Below are 18,394 nucleotides of genomic sequence, written 5' to 3' on the forward strand. Positions count from 1 at the left end.
AAGCTTTCGAACGATAACACAATGCCGTTTCTGTTGTAAATACAGTGCAGCTCCCACGCATGCGTTGTGGTGCTCACGTGAACAACATGGGCTGCCTTAGATCTTGAGAGCGCTGCACACTATTTACAACGTAAAATGCACAAGAGACTGGCACAGGCTAGAACAAAATTGTTAAATAAAGTTATTTTTGTTTGTTTTTGCACACAAAATTAGTCTTGTTCATTCATAAAATTAAGGTTGAACCACTGGAGTCACATGGGCTATTTTAGCTAAGTTTTTAATACCTTTCTGGACCTTAAAGGTGTTAATTAAATTGCTGTCTATGGAGGGGTCAGAGAGCTCTCAGATTTTATCAACAATATCTTAATTTGTGTTCTGAAGATGGAACAACATGAGGGTGAGTGATTAATGACAGAATTTTCCTTTTTGGGTAAACTAATCCTTTAAGGTCAAATAGTTTTGACATAAGTCAAGTCATATATTAAGACTAAAAACAAATAATTCCACCAGCTGTTTAAGTTTATACAATTAATTACAATTTAATTGCCTTTTAAAAAAAGTCATAAATTAAAAAATATAAGTACAAAAATATTGTATATATAAATATACACTCACCTAAAGGATTATTAGGAACGCCATACTAATACTGTGTTTGACCCCCTTTGGCCTTCAGAACTGCCTTAATTCTACGTGGCATTGATTCAACAAGGTGCTGAAAGCATTCTTTAGAAATGTTGGCCCATATTGATAGGATAGCATCTTGCAGTTGATGGAGATTTGTGGGATGCACATCCAGGGCACGAAGCTCTCGTTCGAACCACATCCCAAAGATGCTCTATTGGGTTGAGATCTGGTGACTGTGGGGGCCATTTTAGTACAGTGAACTCATTGTCACGTTCAAGAGACCAATTTAAAATGATTCGAGCTTTGTGACATGGCGCATTATCCTGCTGGAAGTAGCCATCAGAGGATGGGTACATGGTGGTCATAAAGGGATGGACATGGTCAGAAACAATGCTCAGGTAAGCCGTGGCATTTAAACAATGCCCAATTGGCACTAAGGGGTCTAAAGTGTGCCAAGAAAACATCCCCCACACCATTACACCACCACCACCAGCCTGCACAGTGGTAACAAGGCATGATGGATCCATGTTCTCATTCTGTTTACGCCAAATTCTGACTCTACCATCTCATCAGACCAGGCAACATTTTTCCAGTCTTCAACTGTCAACATTTTGGTGAGCTCGTGCAAATTGTAGCCTCTTTTTCCTATTTGTAGAGGAGATGAGTGGTATCCGGTGGGGTCTTCTGCTGTTGTAGCCCATCCGCCTCAAGGTTGTGTGTGTTGTGGCTTCACAAATGCTTTGCTGCATACCTCGGTTGTAACGAGTGGTTATTTCAGTCAAAGTTGCTCTTCTATCAGCTTGAATCAGTCGGCCCATTCTCCTCTGACCTCTAGCATCAACAAGGCATTTTCGCCCACAGGACTGCCGCATACTGGATGTTTTTCCCTTTTCACACCATTCTTTGTAAACCCTAGAAATGGTTGTGCATGAAAATCCCAGTAACTGAGCAGATTGTGAAATACTCAGACCAGCCCGTCTGGCACCAACAACCATGCCACGCTCAAAATTGCTTAAATCACCTTTCTTTCCCATTCTGACATTCAGTTTGGAGTTCAGGAGATTGTCTTGACCAGGACCACACCCCTAAATGCATTGAAGCAACTGCCAAGTGATTGGTTGATTAGATAATTGCATTAATGAGAAATTGAACAGGTGTTCCTAATAATCCTTTAGGCGAGTGTGTGTGTGTGTGTGTGTGTGTGTGTATATATTTATATAAAAAATTGTACATGGACTACCGACGGTACTGAGACTGTGCACAAACATTCGGTTTAGTTGATTAGTCAACATTTATATTGTTCAAGCAAGCTAAAATTATGCTGAACTAAATTTCTAACCACTAATTTTGTTTTACCCTTACCTAGACTGGCGGTGTGTTTGAATGAAAAGAAATCCTAGCAGAACTTTTTAGTTAAAGTCATTCAGAAGTGAGAACCAGCCAGACATACACTGTCATTGTCAGTTTCAAACTGCAAAATACTGCGACTAACTCTAGCTGACTCCAAATTAGAAGGGATTGTAATTGCCTATCATAAAAGGCTTTGTGACAACTTAGAGGAGAATATCACCTAGGGAGGTAGACAAGTGACCTATGCAAGGAGCTCTGCAACTTTCGGCAGAGCATCTATAAAAACCCATGAAGAAAGTTGAAATGTCAAGCTACTTTAAATGTTCCTTCTAATAAGTCACTAGGTTGGAGAAAAAGCGCAGGTTTTCAATTGACGACACACAGATATCCCATGTTTTACAAAGCACGCCCATGATGGATGGTTCGGGTTCAGTAACACCTTTTAAACCAGTGCGATAAAGACTGCAATGAAAGACGCACTGTCTCTTTCTAACAGCGCAGGCAACCACAACAATGACAGCTATTAAAGCTTGCGACAAGGTCGGGCTGAAAGAGCATGGCATAACATCTCTGTAGGCAACCAATTTTGTTGTGGTAAATGTTTTAGTTCTTCTCTCTCTTTATCTAATTAATTCTCTCATACCCGGAGCAATGTGGATCATTTGCGATGGGGACAGGTCAACGCGACGCATAATAGAGACACAAAAGGAGGAAGAATGCGATGGAAAACGTTGAATAATGCAATCACAATTCACAACGTTTCACTTAATTTTCTCCTCAATCAAGTGTTCCGTGCGTTTCACCTTTTCTCTCTCTCTCTCTCTCTCTCTCTCTCTCTCTCTCTCTCTCCCCCTCTCCCCCCCTCCCTTTTTTTTCTCCATGCAGCGCAAAACTGAACTGATTGCGCAGGGAAATTATAACCCCGGTAAGATTTTTTTGTTCCGTACCGCGGCAGCACCATTACAGATGAATTAAATGAGAGAGAAGCCCTACGAAGCACAGTCGACACCCTCCCACTCCCGCCCACGCCGAACCCTAGGATCACACTTTTCAATCCAGTCCACGGCTAAAAGCATTCATTCCTGCGTTCAGGGGCCCTGCGCACAACCGTGCCTGGAGCACCTACAAGAACGCGGTCATCTTGCCGGACGGGAAATTTCTGTCAGTAACTAGCGGGATATCAGGGATTTGTATTCATAAAGCCTTGAGAGAATGATTACACTTACAGTAGTTGCACTTAGGGGTCCACTCAAAAAAAAATGGCACTCTGGGGAACTTCAAGAAAAGAAAGCTTTTAGACTGGTGGGGGGAGACTTGACATACTCCTTTCCCACCGAGACAGGCGACTCCAAAACATGAGTCGCCAGCGATTTACGTGTTCGATTTATTAGTTCTAATTGTATTTTTTCTTCATTATGAAGGGGAAAAAAAAAAAATCTTTCCCCTCCGTATGGAAGTTCACAACATAGCCGTTTGAAAGCTGTCGCAATCTCCCGTATTGAAAATTGTCCTTCAATCAGCGCTGAAGTGCTTGTTAAAACAGATGCATTTTCTTCAACCTCTGCTCTATCAACTGAACAATCGTATTCCCACAGGGAAGCTTCTCACTTAGTAAACTGGCTATAATGAATCAATTTCAGAATTAGTTTTTGTTGTTATTATTGTGGCATTAGTGTTGGTGTGGTGTTGTGTGCTTCGAACCTACCTCCGTTTTTTGGTTCATGCTGGTCGACTATGTGGGAGCTGGCTAGGTAATGGAAGCTGAACTGTTTCATTAGGCTTTTGAGGGGGGAAACTGCTAAAAGGGGGCATTAGCATATTCTAAACTTTCTCGGCTACTTAAAAATGGCGGTAGATGAATGCGAACTGTGAATATCTTAATGTTCTGTCTGTTCAAACATCTGTTTTGACAATAACCTTTCACTTTCAGCGAGAAAAGACAGGACAATGGACCAAGCAATACTATAACATAACATTTTATTTAAAAAAAATCCAAATATATAAAAACATTTAGTGTAAATGCATAAAAGACATCACATTTGTAATAAATAAAACTTTAATATAAAAAAGATGTATAAAAAGAAAGTTTCAGTCTCTCAAGTGTCATGTCTGTACTCACACATGCAATATCATACGCATCCGTGGCGCATGTGAAAGTTGACAACGTATTCAGCATTGGTGCGCTGCACAGAGATGGCAAAGGGCTCGAAGGGATGGAAGGTGAACGCGACCAGTCTCCTGACCGCGTGGTTAATGGGTCTGCCCAGCAGGCCTGCCTGGATCTTAAATTTCAGCAATCCCGAGTCCCTCGCGTAGAACCTGCGAGAGGGGGGAAAAAAAGCAGTGCCAGTTTATTATGTTGGCAAATGGCATGGCGACAGCAGGAAACCGGTGTGTTTTACAGCAGAAGCGAACCGTCGTTTGGTACATCAGAAAATGATGGTAACATTTGTCAGGGAAATTTTTGAGAGCTCTCAGGAAGTGTTTTAAATATCGCCTGTCACGGCATGAAATTACACTTCAGTGTTTCAAGATTTAACAAGGAAGTTGATGCGGACCTCACGCTGGGCCTCATTTTTCACTATACTGGAAAAGTGGGCGTACATTCTGGCCTCTTCTGCAATTCACTGTCTTTGTCAACAAGCTGTGCATATGTCTACATTTAAGGATAAAATAAAACTCAATAATATTCAGGAATGCTTTAAAAGTAAACCAAAGAAAGTTTTTTAAAAAATATTTCATTATAAAGTCCGAACAGAAGGGACTCTTGAGCTTAGAGGTACCGTATGGGATGATCGCCACAGGTCTTTGGCCGTTCCATGACAGACACCCACTTGTCATCGTAACTGAAGAGGGAGAGATCCAGATACGGGCTGCTGCTGTAGGACTGAGCACTGATGGGCAGCTGACCAAGAAGCCTTCTGACCGCTTCTGTGTGCCCTCCGTATTTGGCATTCACGATGGTGTCTTTGAACCTGGGCACGAACAAACCGGTCCATAAATACTGTGCAGGCCAAGTGACTCACATTAATTAAACCGCAAAACCCCTTCGGTGTGGGCGGTGCTACCAAACATGATGGCAAAGAAACAGAAACCAAGAAACAGCTGATTAGGACAAAACCTTGGATCAAAATGGAAGAGAGTTTATCACCTTGGTGGGGGCGGGGGTAAAATTAACTATGAAAGTTTAAAAGGGAAAAGGATTTTATTTAACTTTTTTTTTTTTCGTCCCAAAAGTAGAGAAATTACAAGATATGATAAGGTGCACTGCAAAAAAATGCTCTTCTTACTTAGTAATTTTGTCTTGTTTCTAGTCTAAATATCTAAAAATTCTTAAATCAAGATGCATTTACTAGATAAGTAAAGTGACATAAGATATTTTTTCTTGTTTTCTTGAAAATAAAATAAAAATTGAGTGAGTTTTTGCTTAAAACAAGCAAAATGATCTGCCAATGGGGTGAGAAAAATAATCTTGTTTCTGATTGAAATCTAGTTTTTTTTGTTTCTATCCCAAACAGAAATAAGATTATTTCTCTCACCCCATTGGCAGATAATTTAGCTTTTTTTAAGCAAAAACTCACTTCATTTAGATTTTTTTTCCCCATTTTACTTATCTAGTAAATGCATCTTGATTGAAGTATTTTTTGATATTTAGACTGGAAACAAGAAAAAAATACTAAATAAGAAGATAATTTTTTGCAGTGTGGTGAGAGGTGATAAATCAAAATGTAGTTTGATAAATACACTTTGATGACTAAATATGCTTTTGACAGCAATAATTTAAGGGGGAAAATCTATTTCTATTTATTGGACACGATGTACACTACTGTTGTTAATGTTATAATGAAAAAATTGCGGTTACACTATTTTAAGGTGTCATTGTTACAGTGTAATTATATATTTAAGTACTGAGTAATATGAATTAGTACATGTACTTACTATAGGGTTAGGGTATGATTATGTTGAGTTTTAATTATACATAATTTACTGTTATTGCTATGGTAAGTAAACATGGTGTATAACTAGGTCACTGTAAAATAAAGTGTTACCAAAATTGCCATTTCAAATAAATGCTGTTCTTTTGAACCTTTTATTTATCAAAGATTCCTGGAAAAAAAATTATCAGTTTCCACAAAACCATTAAGCAGCACAACTGATTTCAACATCATCAATAATAATAAATGTTTCTTGAGCAGCAAATCATCATATAAGAATGATTTCTGAAGGATCATGTGACACTGAAGACTGGAGTAATGATGCTGAAAATTCAGCTTTGCATCACAGGAATAAATTACATTTTAAAATATATTTTAATATATATATTTTTTTATTATTGTAATAATATTACTGTATTTCCTGTATTTAAGATCAAATAAATGCAGCCTTTTTGGGCATAAGAGACTTCTCACAAAAACAGAAAAAAAAAAAAGATGTATAAAACACCAAAACCTTTGAATGGTAGTATATGAACGAAAGTCTGCCTGCCTCACTTTAGTTGGATAAGGTTTTTCTTAAAGTTTCAGAATCTTTTTTAAGCAGCCTGTGTTTGAGTGACATAATTAAAGTTTTTCATATCAAAAGGTGTCAGCATGATCGAGTTCTCACCCAATATGTAGAGCGGCACATTTATATGGAGTCATTGTGAAGGCCTTTTGGGAGAAAGAGTGAGGCAGGCCTCCTCTGGTTCGGCCATCAATTTGTGGCTTATGAAATGGCCATGCTTGATTCTCTTGTTATTTATATCTCACCTGCGTTGTACCTGGCGGGCAAAGTTGTTGCTGGAAGCGGAGCAGGGGAACTGCACAGCCTCGCTGTGGAGCGTGGCGTTACGGAAGAGGTCGCAGAAGTTTTCAAAAAGCTCCAGAAGTTTGTCAGAAGTGTTCTCAAAAACCGCTATAACCTCTGTGGTTAGCATATTGTAAACCACGAAGAAAGAGGGCTGAAAATTGAAAGGAGAGAAGAATTGAGAAAGCAGTTAACACAATGATAGTTTACTTTTGAAACTATCGACTACACAACCGAACCACCAAACTTGACTTGACAAATCCCAACAAAACGAAAACAAACATTATATCTTACACTACCAAAGATTAAGGGATGACGCCAGCAAGAGCGTATCTGATTCAGTCTCCGGTTACTCCAGTGCATGTGTGTGTTGTGGGTGAGATGGCTTCTTTTTTTTTTTTTTTACCTGTGAGGGGTCGGTGACCCTCAGCGTGACTACATCTTCGCTGGTATACTTAATGAACAGGTGATGTTCGTCCAGGAGCTGCATCTTCCACATGCGCAGCTGCCTGAGCTGATCGAAGAATTGAAAGAACCGCCGTTTGGCTGTGGCGCTGCCGTCCTGTTCTGCCCTCCTCCACAGGTACACCAGCAGACGGTGCTTCAAGGAGTTGATGGTTTTCTCCTTATACAGACGGGAGAAACCGGGCTGGCCTTCAGCCTGGGCCTCGGAGTAAACCGCAGACAGCGTCAGCAAGTCATCCTCGTAACAAAACCGGCCGATGGTGCGCACGTCAAGGAAGGTTCCTTCTGGTGTCACCTGGGCAGGAGGAAGTTAATTAATTTAGTTTAATATTTTAGTTGAAATATTTTTGGCTCAATAGCAATTATGGGAGGGGGGGGGGGGGGGGGGGGCAGAATTTTTATTTGAGCAAACAGTCGAGAAATGACAGAAAATTATGGAAAAAGAGTGGTATAATGGATTGGACCAAACTGGGTTGAAACCCAGTCGCCCACCTGAGCAACATGGTCTGACAAAATAAATTTAGTTTGTTAAAAATTGTCAATGTTCAAAGAATATCTTATATTTAAAAAAATAGGGTCTCAAACAGAGGGTTGCATCCTAGTGAGGCTGTGCCCTTCCTAGTCCAGTCCTCCTCAGCATTAAATGCTATAAAGAGACAGTATAGTAAGTGCGCATGGCTACGTCACACGTTCCTGCCCCATGGTCACGGAACGAAAACAGTGTTGGGCCAAGCTACTTGGAAAAAGTAGTGAGCTAAGCTAGCAGTTGCTCTACATTAAATTAAGCTTCACTACACTGAAGTTACCCCCCTGGGAAATGTAGCACGCTAAGCTACAGCAACATGGCAAAAGTAGTTTACAACATTAAGCAATTTTTTTATTTTTTATTATATTGAACCAACTTCATTCCAATCAATGCTATTTCAGTGATCAATAAAAGTCAACCAGATAGGCAGGCATTATTTTTCAGTTCAATTGTTTATTCAACAACTGTCCCAAACCAATTTGGCAACAAAAACATGTGATCCACATAATAACAAAACGAGGTGTCGAGAGTGTGTGTGTATGTTAATCAGTATGGTATGTGTAAGCATACGCACCTGTGTTTGCATGTTTATGCTCAATTTAGACTTGGGCACTTTTGCAGGACAATTCAGCTCAAAGTACAGTAGCAAAAGAATTAAGACATGCTCCAAACAGTACCAACATGGCAAAAAAAAATAAACAAACATGTAATGACACATGCAAGTATGTGTGTGTGTGTGTGTGCGCGCCCTGTCTTTACACGCTCACTGCCAAAGGAGCACTTTTAAAGGCTTGTGCGCGCATCTGAGCGCGAGACAGAGCGGAATGTAGAAAGTGAAGTACACCTGCGACTTTAGCAGTTGTATTTCCAATTTGAGCTTGATCTTCAGAAATGCTTGAGAAAATGTAGCTTGTGTGGACGCTACTGCACTACTTGATCAACAAAAGAGCTTCGCTAATAAAAAGCTATTTGATTCAGAAAACAGCGACGCTACCACCACGCTATTGAAAAATAGTTAAACTAGTAACGTCACTGAATGTGTGCAAAGGATTGTGGGTGACTTAGGGATGTGAAGAATACACTTGATGCATCCTTCAAAATGTGCTGAATGAAAGACGCTTAACAAAGGCTGCTCTCCAAGTAACCTTCAAATTGAGATGGCTTTCTGCAGTGCTTGATGATTTGGCAGGCAAGATATGAAGCTTTACCAGGATGCAGCCTTCCATTTGAGAAACAACCATACACTCACGAGCCACTTTATTAGGTACACCTGTTGAACTGCTCATTAACGCAAATGCCAGCAACTCAATGCATTTAGGCGTGAAGACATGGGCTGTTTCCGAAATCGCCCCCTATACCCTCATTCACTATTCCCTACATTAGTCCACTGATATAGTCCACTTCGAAAACGAGTGAGTGATTTCGGACACTAAGTCGCCGGAAAGGCAGCCGTTTTTGCAGTTTGTGCTTGCTGTTTGGCAGCTCCAGTAATAATGAAAAGATTTATCCTGAACTCTGCTACGGAAACTAGCATGTAACCTTAATCAAACAATATAATAATCATCTTAAAAAGGATCATTTATACCTGTATGCATGATATTGGGCTGGACCAGTGCGGTTCGGAAGATGGATGGATGATTGATTCAGCTGTGGGCACTATTTGAGGGAACAGCCATTTAGTGGTGTCCGAAACCATAGTGGACGTTATTAAGTGCACTCATACAATCCCACAATGCACCACAATAACGAGTTTGCAACCGATGTATGCTCGACGGCTAGAGAATACCCATAATGCACTGTGAGAGTCGCGCCGTGCATTGAATGAATTCCCGCGTTTCGCCAGGAGATGGCATCGACTCACACACTTTTTAAGACCAATGATATTGGGCCCACCACTCACTTATCGCCTCTAATTGAGCACGTCTGTTTACATACCCTGATAAACACTGATTAAACGCGTTAGTAGCTTTATTTTCACTTTTCTAATATTTTCTTCATATTCATAGAAAATAAAATCCTTTCCGATCTGATATATGATGGAAAAAAGGATCAGTGCGAGTTTGGCAAAAGGCGAATTCGAACCTCTGATCGATTTGCGTCAAATCTTATCGTCAAGCCTCTTACCCCTACACTATTGCTGCTGATGAAGATTGTGTATTCCGTAGGTGTGTCTTCCTCAACCAGACGTTTAAACAAGCCGATATATTTAAATATATTTTTTGTAAATTGCATCTACTCCAGTAAAATGTTTCTGTTAAAGGACCCACCGACATTTTTTTTGCTTCTGACGCCCATAATATTAATAGTAGCCTACTATAAAGTATGAAATATATAGGCCTACTACACATATTATTATTTTTTTTTTTTTTTAATTAAATGCTTATTAGTTACTTTATTATTCCCCTTTCCAAGTAAGTTCAGTGCCACACAAGTAAAGAGTTATAGGGTTAACTTTAAGCTTGTTGGCTCGTTTTTGGAGTAATGGAGAATGAGGGTACATAGGGCGAATCGGACAGCGGTAAGTTCATTCTTCAGTGCGCGACTCTCAGTGCGTTGAGAGTAGCCTACACCGTCTGGTTGAGTGAGAGAACGTTTCAAACGCATAAGGAGTTGTTTCTCGTTTGCTCTCGAAATGCTCTCGCGGGACTTTGCTGTCATACGCCGATCGGGCATCGAACAAGCATATTCTCCAGCGCGTACATCTAATGTACACTCGTTATTGCGGTGCATGGTGGGATTGAATAAGTGCACTCAAAGACGTCCACTATTGTTTCGGACACCATTAAAAATGGATGTTCACTCAAATAGTGCCCTATTTAAGGGTATAGGGGGCGATTTCGAACACAGCCATGGTCAAGACGATCAGTTCAAACGGAGTATCACAGGGCTGCCAACTTTTCAAAAAATCTTGGAGTGAGATTTGGCGGGGCCAACCAAAATTGTCGCGTACAGAGCAAAAAAAAATTCTTGTCTCATTCAGCATCATTACCGTACACAGGAAAAAATAAAATAATAATTAATTAATTAATTATATATATATATATATATATATATATATATATATATATATATATATATATATATATACATATACACACACACACCAGCGGTTCACCACAGAAAACACTCTCTGCATCAGCATTTGAATGGGGTAGTATTGTTTTTTTTGTTGTTGATTTCTTTTTTGCCTTTGATAGATAAGTATAGGTTGATAATTAATTCTCTCTATTAAGACAAAATGCATCTATATGACGCTTTGTAGACAAACACATACACACACAATTTTAAAGCACTGTGTAGAGCTTTAATGATTTTGTCTAGAACTAGTTGTTACATTCAAGCTACCCTTTTGAAAAAGTAGCTACACTAAAAGTTACTATCAAAAAGTAGCTAGCTACATTGAAACTACTTTTCTTTTTTTCTTTTTCTTTTTAAATGACATTGTTACAAATAACTGAACAATTGTTCATGAAGAATGTTATAATATTTGGGATTTAAAACAGCATAATGCAATGTCATTATGATTTCAAATAGTATGGGGTGAATTCAGGGTTATACACTTTTTTCCTATTTCAGTAGCAAAAACTGTCAGAATCAAACTGATACACGTAATAATCCAATATTAGCCTATACCTCAAACTGGCTGTCAAAGTGCAAAATGTCTACAAATTTAACATCAGTGCAAGAACAAAATGTATGCAACTTAAATGAAACACTAGTCTAAAGATGCAGGTTAAACTCACAGCTCATGCAGTGATGAAGCGCCAGTCATGAGCTGCTTGTGTGTACTAATCAAATGTGTGTGTCTCGCGGCCAATACGTAAGAGTTGGCAGCTCTGGTATCAGAATGGGGAAGTGAATGTGGATGTGAATGTGGCATGGCTGTTGGCACCAGACTGGCTGTTCTGAGTATTTCAGAAACTGCTGATCTATTTCACGTTTGTATTTTCACGTACAACCATTTATAAGGTTAAGAGAATGGTCCGAAAGAGGGAAAATATCCAGTAAGCAGCAGTTCTATGGGCAAAAATGCCTTGTTGACGCCAGAGGTCAGAGGAGAATGGCCAGACTGGTTCCAGCTCATAGAAAGGCAACAGTAACTCAAGTAACCACTTGTTACAATGGAGCTCTCCAGAAGAGTATCTCTGAAAGCACAGCACAGCGAACCTTGAAGCAGATGAGCTACAGCAGCAGAAAACCACACTGGGTGCCACTCCTGTCAGCTAAGAACAGGAAACTGAGGCTATTATTCACACAGGCCCACCAAAATGGGACAATAGAAGATTGGAAAAATGTTTCCTAGTCTGACAAGTCTCGATTTCTGCTGCAACATTCAGATGGTCGGGTCAGAATTTGGCAAAAACATAAAAGCATTGGATCCATCCTGCCTTGTATCAACGGTTCAGGCTGCTGGTGGTGTAATAGTGTGGGGATATTTTCTTGGCACACTTTGGGCCCCTTTAGTACCAATTGAGCATCGTTTAAATGCCACAGTGTACCTGAGTATTGTTGCTGACCATGTCCAACCCTTTTATGCCCACAGTGTACCCATCTCGATAGCTACTTCCAGTTCAGGCACGATAATGTGCCATGTCACAAAGCTCAAATCATCTCAAACTGGTTTCTTGACAATGAGTTCAGTTCACTTTATTCAAACGGCCTCCACAGTCACCAGATCTCAATCCAATAGAGCACTTTTGGGATGTGGTGGAAAGGGAGTTTCGCATCATGGATGTGCAGCCGACAAATCTGCAGAAACTGTGTGATGTTATCATGTCAATATGAACCTAAATCTTCTAGCACCTTGCTGAATTAATGCCATGAAGAATTAAAGGGATAGTTCACCCAAAAATTTTAATTAGCCCATGATTTACTCACCCTCAAGCCATCCTAGGTGTATATGACATTCTTCTTTCAGACGAAAACAACCTGAGTTATATTAAAAAATGCCCTGGCTCTTTCGTGCTTTATAATGGCAGTGAATGGGTTTTTTTTAAGTCCATAAAAGTGCATGTATCCATCATAAAAGATATCCACATGGCTCCGGGGGGTTAATAAAGGCCTTCAAAAGCGAAGCGAGGAGCGTCCTACATCATAAGCTGGAACGCCAGTCTCTTGTGAACACGTGTACGACAGTTAAGGCCATTACATACTCCGCAAGAATAGTGAAAAAAGTTCTCGCTCCTAGGGCTGCGAGAACAAAATTACATCTTTGTTCTCGCAGCCTTGGTTTGGGAGTTCTCGCAGCTTGTTCTCAACAAGCCGATCATCTGAGCCGAACTTTTTTTTCTTGTGGGTGTCCGAGAACTATTGTGTGATTGGTCAGAAATTTAAAGTAGGCAGGGTTAATGTGGAGAAACGGAAATGTTCGGCACCTGCTTTTCTCGTGAAGTATGGAATGTCCTGGCCAGAACGAACTTTGTTCTAGCCACCTCAAGAAAACAAATACATTTCTTTGTTCTTGCGGAGTATGTACCAAGCTTTAGCAGAAGTTAGAGATTACAGTTTGTAAAGTTTTAAAGGTCCTGTTCTTCGTGATCCCATTTTTCAAACTTTAGTTAGTGTGTAATGTTGCTGTTATAGCATATATAATACCAGTAAAATTATAAAGCTCAAAGTTCAATGCCAAGCGAGATATTTTATTTAACAGAAGTTCCCTTTCAAAGCCTACAGCGAACGGCCGGTTGGGACTACATCTCTGTACATCCTGCTTTAATTACGTCAGTAGAACAGTTTGTCGACTAACCTCCGCCCACAAGAATACGCGGAAAAAGGGGGCGTGGTCTTGTTGCTCCCACGTGGATAAGAGGAAGTGTTGCGTTCGGTTGCGTTCGTATAGTTTGTTTGTTGCCATGTCGTCGAGACGCTGTTATTTTCATCCCGGAGTCAAGTCATCTTTGTTTGGCTTTCCCAGGGACGCTGTACTTAGAGATCATTGAGCGCATGCATCCCCGTTATGGTGAGAGGCGTGACCTTTCCGGTAACGTGCCCTCTGCGTGCGCTAAGCTGCTGTCGAATCACAACACGGGAACCGCTGGCACAATCAGAACTCGTTACGTATTTCTGAAGGAGGGACTTCGTAGAACAGGGAAATCTTTCAAGCCGTTTTGAGGACAGTGAAAACAGCAGTATACAGATAAGTAAATTGTGTGAAAAATACTGTGGTTTTTTACACGCGAAACATGAACACATGTTATATTGCACACTGTAAACACAATCAAAGCTTCAAAAAAACACGAAAAACGGGACCTTTAAATATGTATATTGTTCTTACACAAACGCATCGCTTCAGAAGGCCTTTATTAACTCCCCGGAGCCGTGTGGAGCAGTTTTATGATGGATAGATGCACTTTTATGGACTTCAAAACAGAAACATCCATTCACTGCCATTATAATGCTTGGAAGAACCAGTACATATTTTAATATAACTCTGATTTTATTCATCTGAAAGAAGAATGTCATATACAACTAGGATGGCTTGAGGGTGAGTAAATCAAGGGCTAATTTTCATTTTTGGGTGAACTAACCCTTTAAGGTATTTCTGAAGGCAAAAGAGGGTCTGACACCATACCAGCAAGGTGTACCTAATAAAGTGGCTGATGAGTGTAGATTTATTCCTTTATTGACATTTTTGGTATTTCTATTTGCACAAAATTATAAAAATGTTGGGTATAAATGGGGTGATGGGACTGGCAAAACAAAAAGCCAAATACAAACCTGTGTCGCCCCCCTTGGGCACCATGGTCTGACAAAACAAATTCCGTTTGATAAACCAATTATACTTCAAGGGGGAATCAAAATTCTCTTCGTATTTTTATGAACAATAGAGAACTGACAGGGAATGATGGGTATAAATATGAATAAAAAAAGATACAAATACATCATATAAGACACAGTTCTGTGTGATATGTGCTGTATAGTGAAGTCTTCGGCCCTGTTTACACCAGGTACTAAGATAAGTTTTGGTCGCTGGGATCACAAGTGGACGACCCTAAATACAGATGTAAACGGGGTCTAAAACATTGAGCTTGTCCACTTCCAACCACTTCCAGAGGTAGTTGAAAACGGATTGCTTTCGTAGTGTAAACACTCATACCGTCAAATGTTTTGTTCGTAAAGCCACAAAACAGTAAGGGTTTGAAGACGAAAAATATACCAAGGACAGAAGTGGTTGAAAGTGGACAAAAGAGACGGATTAAAACAACAGGTGTAAACGGGTATGCGTTTCCTTGTGTCTCCTAGTGATCCGATAAACCAAAACGCATCTTAATACCAGGTGTAAACAGGGCCTTAGACACCGTAACTCTTACCTGAAAGACATGTATGGTCTGTTGCTGCACCGAAAGCACGGCCAGTATATTTCTGTACAGGTACAGCCCTTGATTGTGTGACAGAATGATTTTGTCACACTTAAAGGTGCGTGTATCACACAGTCGGCCCGTGTGCAGGTCTATGATGTGCAGCGAGTAGTCTTCAAGAGGGGAGCGCGGGTTCGGTGTCACGGATTCGTTGTTTCTGTACACCTCGAAAAAGTGCGGATGAGGTTCTTCGGGCAAGTAGGCAGCAGAGCCGACGATCACATAGCGGCAGTCGTCGGTGAAAAGACTGCACTCTCTATTCAAGTGCTCACCGTTGGAGGCCACGTTGGTGACGTGGAGCAGGGAGAAGAAACGTTCGAAGAGTCTGCCTCTGATGTTGAGGGAGCGCTGGTCATTCCCATTGGCCAGCGTTTCTCCCTCCTGACCCTGGAGAAGGTCTTCAGCGGCTTGGCATCCCTGGTACTCGTAGATTTCCAAGGAAGTCTGATCAGAGGAGAACGCAATAAAGCATCGACCGTCAGGGGAGAACTTGCGCAGGAAGCAGGGTGGCTTCTCCACGTTCACCACTGTGAAGTTGGGGAACAGGTTCTGGTGGAAACAGCGCACACGGTACCAATGCGCCCCGAGTGGACCGGAACAGATCCGACGCCTCTCTAGCCGGTGGACTACATTCTGGTTCTGGATGCGTCTTGGCTTCAGAGTGGGGAAATCATCCTCTGATGTAGTGTTGCGGTGAGCAGCCATGATAACAGCTTTACCACTGTAAATGAAAAATTAAAGGAAGATATTTGGAAGAATGTTTGTAACCAAGCAGATCTCGGCATGACTATGGTAGTCAATGGCTGTAGAGATCTTCCTTTGTGTACAGCAGAAACAAATAAATGTATACAGGTCCCATTAAATGCAGGGGAGGAGATCTCCCTACAAAGTTATTTTTCATTTTTTTTATATTTCTATAGAACAAAAAATAAACAATTAGACTGGCAGATGGCCAGCCTAACAGCTATACCACTGCAAATTAGAAATTAAAACATTATTGGATTTGGAAGGGATTATAATAAGTTAATAAATGCAGAGCATGTAGAGCAGATCCCGCAACAAAATTATTTTAAATAATACTTTTTATAATACAAAAAAAAACAGACAGAAAGGTAGCCACAATAACAGCTGTAACTTACCACGTCAAATGAGAAACTAGAACATTATTGGAAGAGATCATAAGTTCTTAATAAATGCATCTACCAACAAAATTATTTTAGATAATACTTTATATAACACAAAAAATAAACAACTAGACAAACAGATGCAGAAACTGACAGATATTCCTGCTCTGACTCGCCTTTGCGGGTTTATTTTATACATAAAGCTTAAAATAACCTCGTTTAAAAATTATTCAAAATAAAATATCAGTATACACATCAAAACACACGCATTTGGTTATGCATATCTTACCTGCATGTTCATTTAAACACTTGTCATGTTAATATCTGTGCGGCTTTAACTCTCTGGGAGCACAAGCATGGACAAGAGACAACTTACATCCGCATAAAATAAAACATAAGAGCAAAAACGTTTGAAAGGGACGTACAATGCGGTTTAAAAGTTTCTTCAGGAGTGCAAATATAAGTTTGGAGGTCTGTTCGCTGTCTAACCGGCGGAAGTAAACGGGCATCGGCGAGCTCTGCGCATAAACAGTGGACATGAGGTGCAGAGAGTGTCAGAGCGCCCCCTTCAGCAGCGGCGAAACAGCGCAACTACACCTCTGTGGTAGGAGATTCTTTCAGCGATTTGGATTGATTAGATGTCCTGTCAAATTAATTCGCTGAAATCAGAAGTGCTGCGTCAATATGTAGGCTATGGGTTTCCACAATTTCTGAGGAGATAATTATTGTCAGTGTGACATAGGCTTCAATAAATTATTTTGGAGAATGCCCTGCTCATAAAAACAATTGAAACCGAACTAAACTGTTTAGCTGGTCTCTCAGTATGGTTATGCTTTTTCAGCAAGACTATTGGAACATGGCATAGAAAATAATCCGACATTTCTTGTTTAATTGGGCTGGTTAGAACACTAAAACCCTTCTTAAACCATCCTAATCTAGCCATCGCTGGCCTTAAAGGGATAGTTCACCCAAAAATGAAAATGATCCCATAATTTACTCACCCTCAAGCCATCATAGGTATATATGTCATCAATGTTTTTGGGATACAATCAGAGTTATATTAAAAAATGTCCTGGCTCTTCCAAGCATTATAATGGCAGTGAATGGCAGCCCAAAATTTGAAGACCAAAAAAGTGCATCCGGCTCCGGGGGGTAAATATAAGGCCTTCTGAAGGTTGTATGTTATATTCTAGATATTTTACTTTATAATGTGTTAAATATGGATATTTTTCTTACAAAAACCCAACGATTCGCCCCTTTATTAACCCTCCGGAGCTGTGTGGATTACTTTTATAATGGATGGATGCACTTTTTTGGCTTCAAATTTTGGGCTGCCGTTATAATGCAGGGAAGAGCCAGGACATGTTTTAATATAACTCCGATTGTATTCGTCTGAAAGAAGTATGTCATATACACCAAGGATGGCTTGAGGGTGAGTAAATCATGAGGTAATTTTCATTTTTAGGTGAACTATCCGTTTAAGCAGTGTAGGGCTATTTAAAGAGGTCTTGGGCACTTTCCAAATGGTCTCACCAGGTGTTTTTACTGTATGTTGTGAAAACATAGAGAGCGTTAAGAATTAAAGTGAGTAAAAACAAAATGGCCACCCGCTGACAAGGCATTACCTGCATTGCCATTTAATTGATCATAATCACAGCTCTGAACATTCAAAGTGCATTAGTATTGAGAAGGTTGTGGAGTCTCATCATGATGACATTGACCAAAATTGTTACAAAAGAGATGCATTTTTCTTTAGTTTTTTTGTGATGTGTTGTCCCTATGGTTGTAGTTGTTTTATGATGGAGTTAAGTTGTTGTTTGATTGGTTAAGTTGGAACACCTGGTAGGCCTAATACTCACAGATAAGTAAAAGTTTACCTGTTGAGCAGTGATTTACAGAAGGCTTTTAGCTGAAACTTTTATTTCCCTATTGTAAATTGAATAAGGAAATAAGGTCTTTATTTTTTGTTACTCACCATGAGAGACCTGCATTTTTTTCAGCAGGGTTATTACAGTTACTTTTCAGGTATACAAGAAATGTCTTGGTCAGGGTTTGGTTGGCAAGAGGTCTAACAAAAGGGAAATTTAGAACTGATAATTAGGGACAAAGCACTTCCCATTTATGCACCCATTAGCAGAGTACACCGAAAAGGCAAAGCAGTG

General features: G+C 40.1%; 1 protein-coding gene across 1 annotated transcript; it reads right to left on the reverse strand.

The window, feature by feature from the left end:
- Positions 1-3,637: 3,637 nt before the first annotated feature.
- Positions 3,638-16,732, reverse strand: det1 (DET1 partner of COP1 E3 ubiquitin ligase). Its single transcript, XM_079808983.1, has 6 exons — positions 16,522-16,732; positions 15,061-15,829; positions 7,166-7,519; positions 6,723-6,913; positions 4,758-4,949; positions 3,638-4,293 (listed from the first exon to the last, which is right to left on the reverse strand). The coding sequence occupies exons 2-6, from the start codon at positions 15,811-15,813 to the stop codon at positions 4,104-4,106; spliced, it is 1,680 nt and encodes a 559-aa protein (XP_079665109.1). The 5' UTR covers positions 15,814-15,829; positions 16,522-16,732; the 3' UTR covers positions 3,638-4,103.
- Positions 16,733-18,394: the final 1,662 nt, after the last annotated feature.

The sequence above is a fragment of the Gobio gobio genome, assembly GCF_949357685.1.
Source record: "Gobio gobio genome assembly, chromosome: 25".
In the NCBI taxonomy this organism is placed as follows: Eukaryota; Metazoa; Chordata; class Actinopteri; order Cypriniformes; family Gobionidae; genus Gobio; species Gobio gobio.

Bases quoted from the DNA above. Each gene is read 5' to 3' on its own strand.
- det1 (XM_079808983.1), bottom strand. From the start codon at position 15,813: ATGGCTGCTCACCGCAACACTACATCAGAGGATGATTTCCCCACTCTG. The intron at 7,520-15,060 runs GTAAGAGTTACG...CCTCCTGCCCAG, and splicing joins AGACCATACATGTCTTTCAG to GTGACACCAGAAGGAACCTT. The intron at 4,950-6,722 runs GTGAGATATAAA...GTTCGTGCCCAG, and splicing joins GCCCGCCAGGTACAACGCAG to GTTCAAAGACACCATCGTGA.